We start from the raw sequence: 10,826 nt of genomic DNA on the forward strand, positions 1-10,826 counted from the left end.
TACTGACTTTTGACCCTTTTATAAGTTTATGCATTGAGTAATTTTCAAGGTATTGAGAAAAAGTATAATTTCAGTATCAAATGGGAAAATAGCATTATCTAAACCTGGCGTTTGACCTTTGACCACACAGTTCCAAAGAGAATCACTGTTAGGTTGAACATGCATAAATATGTAAGTTTCATGATGATACCTTGAGTTACTTTTGAGATATGGAGGAAAAAGTGCAAGTCAGCACTTTCACTTGACCTTTGACCTTTGACCTTTTGGCAAGAAACTTCCCCAAAAATATATATTGGGTATAATACATGCATACATCAAGTTAAAAAAAAAAAACCTTCAGGCATTCCACAAATATAAGGAAAGTAGTGATATTTTGAGGAGTTGACTTTGATGTTTTGACCCCATGACCTTTGAACCATGACCCCCAACTTCCCTAGATAATCACTGCCCATTGAAACAAGCATATATACTAAGTTCCATGAAGATACCTTGAACCATTTGCGAAATATGGAGAAAAACATGAATTTTCAACCTTTTTTTCCACAAAATAACCTGTGACCTTTGACCTTTGACCCCGTGACCCTCAAATCCAAACAATGTATTATCCCCCCAGGATATACCCTCATACCAAGTTTGATGTAAAACCACCACTCGGTTCTTGAGATATCGACAAAAACAAAACGGGATGGACGTACGTACATACGGACGGACAGACGGACGACCCGAAAACATAATGCCTCCGGCCACTTCGTTGGCGGAGGCATAAAAATGGGAAAACATCTATCTTGTCTCTTTCATTTGACTGTGACGATGGTCCAATATTTGAGCCCTAGCTCAAGGCAGTCAGTTGACAACTTTTATGATTAACTAGACATGGTTATTGCAAGCCAAGAGTGTCACTGCTACTAACCAATGGACTTCTTTACGCTGAGGAGATAGTCTTCCTTCATTTCGTCGGAGAGGTTCTCAATGGTTTCACCATGGCCCTCCTTGAGGCCGGCCGCCACCAGATGGAGGACATTCTCCAGCCACGAGTCCTCCATCGGAGCCACGTGCTCCGTGTCAATGCCGTTGTGGATGTAGTAGTAGTAGCGCTGCAAGATGTAGCAGAAGAGGTAATCACTGAATTATTGTCAAACACATATATATCGTCGCTGGGGCGACAAGACCTTGTATACTACAAAATGCTAAATGTTCCGAGAACAAAAAAAAAACAAAACATGGCAGCCAAAGCACTACATCAAATGGGATAGTGTTTTCTTTGACAAGCCACAATGGCTTTATTTTGGAGTAAAATAGCTAGCATTTCGACAGGACATCCCTTAACTGATAACCTGACCATAAAAAAGTAATTTTCAACAAAATTTCAGATACACGGTCTTGTCACCCAAACAATGACATAGTCAATTGATTATTCATTATTTGCTTATCCTTTAATTTTGGGGGGTTTTCGGCACTCGGCCAACTGTCTTCAAGAGCTTATTTACAAGATCCAGAAAATTCATCTGCGTTCACTAGTAGCAATATTCCTGTCTTCAAGCTATTGATTCTTGAATTCGTCTCTATTCCTGTACTGTGTATTTTAGACAAAAATGGAGGGGGGGTACATTGTAGGAATCAACTTATTATTATTCAAGTTCATAAAAAGCCCTGGATATTTTCAATCCCTTCAGCTCCCATCTTACCAGAATGTCCTTTTCGGCAGCAGTTGGAGATCCAGTCCTGGAGAGTGGGGGAAGCTCTCCATCAGCGGATGATGGTCTTTCACTGGCTTCCTCTTGCCTACAAACATGATCAAGAAATACATTTAGAACATCAGGTGCATTCAATGGTTATACATCTCCCTTCCACTTTTTTTTTCTTTTTCCTTTCTTTTTTTTTTGACCAACTTGATCATTGTACCATGTACATGAAGTTGTCACTGGGGTTTTCATGGTGCTAAATGTGAAGAGAACAACATTCACTGTTATTACAAATTCACAGATACTCAACACATATTACCGTATTGCAGCATCTACAGGTTAATACACACACACACACACACACACTCACACACACACACACACACACACACACACACACACACACACACACACACACACACACACACACACACACACACACACACACATACACACACACAGAGTGACGGTATTTCTAATCATGATCTTGAAAGTAATGATGACAGTGAGTCTAATAACAGCAATGACACTAATTTTTTTTAGTTTTTTTTTTAGTTTTTGAAAATTCTGACTGCTTAGTGAAGCCAAGAAATGGGTGTTTAAAATCATTCCGAATTCTGGTTGTGACATATAAAACACAACAGATTTCTCTCCTGGATAGCCATTTCATTTCGCATTGGCTAGATAGGAATCAGGATCACATATAAAATTACCTAAATAATTGTAATCTCCGTCTTTGCCCAGAAGTGAATGGTACAACCACAGACTAATCATCTATAAGGAAAAATTTGGTTCATCTTCAGGCAGCTATGTCTTCACTCTGGGATATCTAAGAAGTGAAAGGCTTTCGTATTTTATAAGAGTTTTCTCATTATCTAAAAAGAAGTTGACAACAGAAAGACCTATCTCAACCAACACTATAACATCGCTTTGATCTCTACATGTGAGCTGAACTTACATGATGATGTTAACAAGGGCATTTCTGAAGGTCTCCCGGTCTTTCCTGGGGTGAGAGAAGCCCTTGCCTTTGTTCCCATTGGTTCCATTCTGCTCCGCCTCATTTGACTTGGTGCGAGTTCTCGTTCGCGCTTTCCGCGTTCCTAGCGGGGGAAAAAGATAAGAACTGTGATAACGAACTGCAGGTATGTATGAAACAAGGAAAGGCAAGTATCAGTAAGTCTTGCAATGATGATAGGAAAGCAAACACTTGTTCCAAAAGGACGGATCAATTATATCACAGACCAAACATAAGAATGCCAGTCACATGTAGAGCAATTTATACATCCCATTGCATTGCTACAACTTGAAGAGCACACTTCAAGTCTGGTCATGTGTGGATAACAGTTTCGCTTTGAATAATTCACGGAGCATAAACACAATGTAGGAGGTCTGAATAACAGTTGACAGTGCAGCCTCTGTTCCTGTCTCACTAATCTCCTTGCAGAGCAGAAAATGGTTTGCTGTCGCATGCCTACATGTATCTTATTGGCTTGCTCGTCAGTGACAAAACAAATTCAGCTGGTTGGTAATCTCTCATGTCTGTTTGAGAGTAATCTACAACCATTAATGGGACCAGTTTAATGTAAACATATTTCCTGTCTCAAATTTGAAAGCTACAACGTAACGAGAAACTGTGTGCCAAGAGCAGTCATGATAATAGGCTACTTACTTGGTGTAATTTGTGCAGTAACACTCAGATCTTCTACCTCCTCTTCAGGCGGCTTGCCAGTCAAGATGAATGAAGGTGGGTTGGCCTGCCAAACAGGCTTGGAGCGTTTCTGTTATTGAAGGGTATTTATAAGACAAAAGACAGTCAAAAGTTTTCCGAACAATTCTGTACCATTTGGAAACACAACATTTGACACAAAATTTGCACTCTTTGTTTAAAATGTGTCACAATACTGCAACGTCACAGAGTGACGAAGCAATACACACAACATGGAAGACTCAGATCACATAAGGGCTGACAAATACAAGTCTGAGGTAATGGTGCACAAAGACTTATTGTTGTAAAGATCTTGGCTTGAACAATTATGGGGACAGCTTTCAGGTCAAATATGAAGTGGCATGGTCGTACAATGTTCATCATGATGATGTGATACTATCAATCAATGTAAGTTTACATTAGCAATTCCTTTTGTTGTACCATGATAGCACTGTAAAAGAGGAAATGATATTTATACTTGTAATCTGCATTTCTTGCAATTTCCAAATTCATAATCCAATGCAGGTACAGTGTAAAACAGAGATGCCAAATGCTGACCAAAAACATTCTGATACACCAACAAAAATGCATTTTGGAGGCAATACACTGATTCAAGGTAAGCACTGAAAAAAAAAAAAAGATAAAAATTAAAAATGCTGGTTTAATGAATCAGTATGACAGTCACTCTTTACCATATTTTATGGGATGAAGTAAAAATCTCCTAAATACGAGTAGTACAATGTATCACCCTGGCATGCATCTCCAGTGATTTGAACTCGAGCTCACGTCAGGGACCAATCATTTAATAATCTAGACTGCAAGCAGGGGCAGATCCAGGAATTCCATAAAGGAGAGCTAGGCGCCTTTACAAACTTAACCCTTTAAAGGGGACACATGCACCTCCTTTTTTCTTTTTCTTTTTGTTTTAATGAAAAATAAAGAAGGGGGAGGGCATGCCCCATGTGCCCCTCTCTGGATCCACCACTGGTGAGGATGTCCTTCACAGTACATTATGTAATAAATTGCAACTTCAAGAGTTCAGAAAAATATTTATCAGACTTTTAGGCCTACAGATCTGCAAACGACTACTTTTGCATATTATATGGCCAATTGTACGCTCAATGCTGTACACATTTCTGTGAGATTATACCAATTAACATCTCATGGAGACTAAAGATGTTTTAAAAGATGTCTAACAAATCAAAAATCAGATGAAAGTTGAGCACTTACCGCTGGCAGAGTTGGTAGAAACGACTGGGCATCATCCGGTTTCTTGCCTTTGTTAGCTCTTGGTGCTTGGTACTGTAGAAAGAAGTCGAAATACAGAGAAAGTTAATCACTTTTTTCTTACATTGTAGCATGCGCCTCACATTCTGTACGAGGTCATTCATTTATAATAGTCCATCCAATTGCTCATGAAAGCATTCAGGATGAACCCTACATTTGAAAAAAAGTAACAAGAAAAACAAAAGCAGTCACCCAGTAATGCACATGTACACTGTACAGTATATGTGTACATTAATGCAAAACCAGGAATTTTTGTGCGCATAAAATTTTTGCAAATTTTGCAAGAAAAGATTGACAAAACTAAAATGCAGACAAGTTTTTGTCAAAAAAAATAATAAATAAATAAATGTAAAGTCTGAGGCCAGCGTTGGATAGAAGTAGATTCTAGACCTAAATACACTTTTGTAGTAGTACACCTACAATGTACAGTAGATCTACCGTGTATGTTTATTAAAATTTCCAGAAGATTTCTACATGTTTATTTAAGGTACGCTCAAGAGGAATGAACAAAGTATCCCTTCCAAGTAATGGAATTTTCTAGTTCTACTAGTACGGCCCGGGTAATGCATAATATGCATACACGCATGCATGTTACAACTACACGGTGTAGAAGCCCTACTTCCCTTTATAGGAGAACAAAATCAGTATGGTTGGGTGTCCAATTTATCGACACCCTACACTGTATTAAATGTTTTTCTATTAATACAAAATAGAAACTCAAAATATCACACAATTTGCCTGAAATTTTACTCACATGTAAAGAATAGACTTCTATACTAAATAGACATACACAAGCGCGAATTAAAAATAGGATTCACGGTAGGCCTAGGGTCTACACATGCTCCTCAAGATAACTGCTTCGAATGCGTGGGTTGATATTTTGATGTTTATCTACTCGCTCAGTTGCACTGTGTTTTGAAACCAACACCCCTACACGTTTGTACCTTACAGTACCTCTGGTAAATTGACAATAGGGCCAACGTGTTACAGTACATGTGGAAATGTTTTGCTGTTGATCTTTAATCATCAGGTTTTTTCAGTAGAATCTAGGGCCTAATCGTGGTAACATTTTGACATCAAATCCCCAGTGAAGAATGCAAAGCCATCACGCGTAGTCTCATGCGTGAAAGTTTGTTCTTTTACGGGCAATGTTAGCAATTATCATAGAGGGGTGTTGGTTTCACTGTAACGTTCGAAAACAGTGTCGATGTCATGGTGTGTTGTTGACCGAAAGATCGGTCTGTATCTGTCCGTCGGGGAATGTTCCGCGGAGACTGCGTCTGGCTTCACGGATCCCCTCCGTATACAGACCGAAGTCAATGATTGCGGCTCCTGTGTGGAGCAGTCGCGCACAGATCAAACGTTACGATAAACCAAATTTCAGACAGCTTTTTTACATTCAAACAAGTTTGACATGACATGACACATTATGCAGCAATATTTGGGATAAATTTCTCAATTGTGCAATCGAAATACTCACATAAACTCGGTTAGATGAAACGCAGAAATTTTATCGATATCGCAACATCGCCGTTCGCAAGCTGTGTGTCGCCATTTTGAATCTGTAAGCCAATCACATGCGAGGTACGTGTTTTAGTAAAACAAACACGTAGAAACTACCTCGCATGTGATTGGCTAATAGATTCATAGTGTGTGTTTCTGCAGTTTGAACGTGACGACGCGACAGGCTGTGTTTTACGTTGAAAATTCTACTAAAATGTTGGATTATTCATTGATCTGGTGAGTGTAATGTATTCTTAAAAAGCTAATTTCACTATACAAGCTTAAATTTGCCGACCTAGGGCCGTGAATTAGACGCAATCGAGAAGGGTGAGGTACCTCACCCAATTTTCCATAGAGACAGTGGTTAAGAACATCCACACAGCAATGGGTACTGCAACCTTCCGTCTGTCTACGGAGGACAGTGTTAATGGCAAAATATAAAAAGAGTCCTCCGGACAGACGGATCTTTCTGTCTAGGTGTGTTGCCACTGTTGGACACCTACCATTACCAGTCAATGCCAGCAGGGATAGTGGAAATGAGCTGCTTGTAGTGCTTGGCTTGGGCAAATTAAGTGGAGGATGTCTGAGCTCTCGGACTCCCTATGATATGAATGACACGTTCCCAGAACAGTCATTGGCATGTGTATTTAGCCATTGATTTAAAATGATTCCTTTTTTCCTCGCTAAAAAAGATCATACAAAAATAGTCATGCAGTCCGCCTAACGTAACGTGTTAAAAGACCTGTCTCAGGCTCGGCTCAGCTGTCTAGTCTAATGGCAGTTCGGGAAACCCACTCACAAGGGGGGCCCCTCCATATAAGTAACCCGTCCCCCTTATAAGTAACCCCGTCCCCCTTATAAGTAACCCCCGGGGCACCCCTTATAAGGAGTCTCCACGCTTTTTTGCAATGCAACGCGAAAATGAAAGGACTGCGGCAATTCGCTTGATTATGTCCATAAAGCTTCACAAGTTTCCTAGTTACTCACGAAATTTGAGCAAAATCGGTTTGAGGCATCATATCTAAAATCATGGATTTAAATGCGATGTCAAACGACCCATGCGAATGCTGAAATGCGAGCGATTACTGGCGTGAGTGTCGCCAGGCGCGGCGGCGCGGCAATGCTTGAGTGCAGACGTGGCGACTGAGTACATGTACTGAGTCGCCACGTCTGCACTCAAGCATTGCCGCGCCGCCGCGCCTGGCGACACTCACGCCAGTAATCGCTCGCATTTCAGCATCCGCATGGGTCGTTTGACATCGCATTTAAATCCATGATTTTAGATATGATGCCTCAAACCGATTTTGCTCAAATTTCGTGAGTAACTAGGAAACTTGTGAAGCTTTATGGACATAATCAAGCGAATTGCCGCAGTCCTTTCATTTTCGCGTTGCATTGCAAAAAAGCGTGGAGACTCCTTATAAGGGGTGCCCCGGGGGTTACTTATAAGGGGGACGGGGTTACTTATAAGGGGGACGGGTTACTTATAAGGAGGGGCCCCCCTTGTGAGTGGGTTTCCCGAACTGAATGGTTAGGTTCTATAACATTAAAACAATCCCTTAAAAAAATTGTAAATTGGTTTAAAATTAATCATGTTCATTGTTAATGTAGACTGTCTACTGTACGATGGTGAAGGCCCGAATAATTATGACCCTTCATTGTTTATACCCTAGTCTGCCTAACGTTAGAATAGAAACCCTACGAGCATACATCGTGTTATGCGAACAACGCTGACACTTAATTATGACAGTAGAGTCTACCGCAGTGTCGATTTTCGATGTTCGTGTATGGTGACATCTTGCAAATTTATTGATTCGCTTAAATGACCATGCAAAAGTTCAAAACGGGGAAACTCACCTGAACGTCAGCCATTTTTACACGTATTCAGTCATCCAGTAACTACAATCGATTCTAAAATACAGAATTCATCTTGTTGGTATGTTGCTGCAGTCACTAATTAAGTGAAAATAGCCGTTTGATGTGCTGAAAAACGCAGACAATCTAACCGGTTTCCGTTATTTACGTAGTAGAGTTCTAGAGATCCATAGAGCGTACACAATTCAACTGATAACAAACGCACGGTAATACAATACGTAACAGTAGCCCAGCTAGCTAGCCACACACAGTGTCAGACATGGAGAGGTCGTGCAATGTACATGCCGCTGTGTGTTGCTACGCTACGTTGCGACTCGGAAGTACAATGGTCCTGAATGAAGGTAGCGGGCTAATTTCTGTTTTACATCCGGGTCGTTCGTAGTCTGGCTCCCGAACGCGGTCTGGAAATTAAATACAGTAACCAAATTCGTGGGAACGTTTGTTGGCAGTCGAGGATTCTACACTACTTTACCGCAGAATGTGTAGTTGTGTTGCCATGATAAATGTCATTACTTTAGTCAATATTGTCAGTGGTTTTATCAAGTCAATTCAAATCATAATAGGGTGCCTATACAATGTTCCCAAACTTCCAAGATACCCTGGTTTATAAATACAATGCTTGCCTTTGACTTGATACAGGCATTTAGTATAATAGACTATTATAGAATATTCAAAACACACACACACAAAAACAAAACAAAACAGAACGAAACAGTTCAGGCATGTTTGTTGAATTTAGTTTGTTTTTTTGTTTGTTCTGTTCTTGTTTTTGCAGTGCATTGATGTTCAGTTCTTGACAAAATATCATTGGTATTTGGGGTGGCGACCTAAAGACTCCAACATTTTCGGTCCAGTTTAGTGATTATCATATTGATATGAAATTGATCTAACTTATAAGATGTAAAGTAGACCTACTGATAATCATGTATTATTCATAACTTATGAAGAGTTTGTTTGCAAAAACCGATAAGTCCATTTTCGGAGATTTTGAAGTACGGTCTCTGTCATACAGTACAAAATAATACCTTTTAAATGATATATTGGTCACTACATATAAAGGTACATTTTTGAAGTTATGGTCAAAAGAAGCAAAATTTTTCTAAGTTATTATCTTTACTTTTCTTGACCTTTAATCGCAAATATCTCCATTTGGCAAATATGGACTTATCGGTTTTTGCAAACAAACTCTTCATATGATGCCATCATCGGCTTACTGGTGTTGACTCCGATTTAGTGGAAGGAGCAGTAAGCCTTTATTTAGTGTAGATGTCAATTGGAGCACAATTCCTTTGTTTTCTTCTGCAATACCCATACACTATCTAAAGAAAAAAATATCCCTAAACGCCGGAAAATGTCTGAAGGACAAAACCTGGGAACTAGCAGGATCTTTATAGTAATAATAATGATAATAATAACAATGATAATGATGATGATGATAATGATAATAATAATAATAATAATAATAATAATAATAATAATCAACAAATACATTTATATATCGCATTTTTCATAAATGTACAGGTTCAAATGTGCTTTTCTTAATTGTTGGATCATTTGTGAAATACTGGAAGTTCGATTGTAAATAATGCTTTATATATAGGCCTGTACAGTGTGTAAAATTCGACACGACAGCAGGCATATAGGAAAACGGTCAGCTAACTTCAATCTGTGATAACGCTCGCGAGCAAGAAAAAAACAAAAACAGCAACATAGAAAGTTATGGTGAAGAGGGCGCTGTTCAAGTTCGTCTACGTTGGTTAATTCTATTCTTCCAGCATTAACTGTGATGAACTTAAAGTCTGTTTATCCACATATTCGGCTCTGAATAACCGCGACCTGGTGAGTTTATGCAATATCTTGTATTCAAAGAACTTTATCGTAGTTTGAGAAGCGTATGTAAGAATTAAGAATTACAAAGACCTCGATCAAAAAGGGGAATCACACAAAGGTGTCACACATTTGCTGGATTGAAGATATTAGTGTTTAGGTATAAGGCAGAAATGGAGTTAATTTATGAAATATATTTGATGGATAAAGATATGATTTAATTATGACCATATTCAGTATTATGTTTTGAGTGGACGAGGATGGAGAGGGTAAACGTTGGCGTTCTTTGTACTTTCTTGTATTTGTGTATTTTTTTTATCTTCAATGAATATTATCGTATTTTTTGTTTTGCTTGTTTGATATGTTTGTTATTGTACAAAGTATAATGATGTATAATATGTGATTTTGACCACGGACCAGCTGAAGAACAGCCATTGACTGAAGCAGGTTCCGTGTTAAAATAAAATAAACTGAACTGAACTGATCTGAACCCCGCCCAAGGCCCAAGAACTCGACATCAAGTAAAATAGGTCCACAAGCTGCACGGTCCATCAGCTCCACACCTGGCAAATTACAGTAGGTCCACGAGTCCAAAACTAGGCAAACAAGGCCCATGAGACCCATCACACTCACTGGGCAGTGTCCCCCCCCCCCCCCCTTCTTTAGCTTAAAAGTTTCATCCAAAACGTATAAATAAAGAAACTCTGCATTATTTCGAGTATGTTTATAATATGTAAGTATGAAGCATATATCCCCTCTCTCTTTCTCTCTCTGGGGGTGGGGGTGGAGATCTTTCCATTGTGCTGCATGTTCGGGGTTTCCTGTTACTTATAGCATGGAGGTATAGAGCCTCCATTCCCATAGAGAGATCTCAAGCACCTTTTTGGATGACCTTGTTTGATATGCTGGTTTTGTTTTCTTTTCTTTTTTAGCGGCCTGTTCTCATT

The 10,826-nt window shown here is 39.3% G+C and overlaps 1 protein-coding gene across 1 annotated transcript in view; it reads right to left on the reverse strand.

Annotated features, from left to right (window-relative positions):
- The window catches only part of LOC139714501 (dynein axonemal heavy chain 7-like), a 136,827-nt gene extending 128,722 nt beyond the window's left edge, over window positions 1–8,105 (reverse strand). The window contains exons 1-6 of the mRNA XM_071626208.1: window positions 8,035–8,105; window positions 4,618–4,689; window positions 3,352–3,460; window positions 2,641–2,782; window positions 1,686–1,782; window positions 911–1,094 (exon numbers count right to left, since the gene is read on the reverse strand). Coding sequence (XP_071482309.1) covers window positions 911–1,094; window positions 1,686–1,782; window positions 2,641–2,782; window positions 3,352–3,460; window positions 4,618–4,689; window positions 8,035–8,049 — 619 coding nt within the window. The 5' untranslated portion in view covers window positions 8,050–8,105. The remainder of the gene's footprint in view (window positions 1–910; window positions 1,095–1,685; window positions 1,783–2,640; window positions 2,783–3,351; window positions 3,461–4,617; window positions 4,690–8,034) is intronic.
- Between the last annotated feature and the right edge of the window lie 2,721 nt (window positions 8,106–10,826).

Source organism: Diadema antillarum, unplaced genomic scaffold (genome assembly GCF_040938485.1).
Source record: "Diadema antillarum isolate AM-2024a unplaced genomic scaffold, OU_Dant_1.0 seq00002299_RagTag, whole genome shotgun sequence".
Classification (NCBI taxonomy): Eukaryota; Metazoa; Echinodermata; class Echinoidea; order Diadematoida; family Diadematidae; genus Diadema; species Diadema antillarum.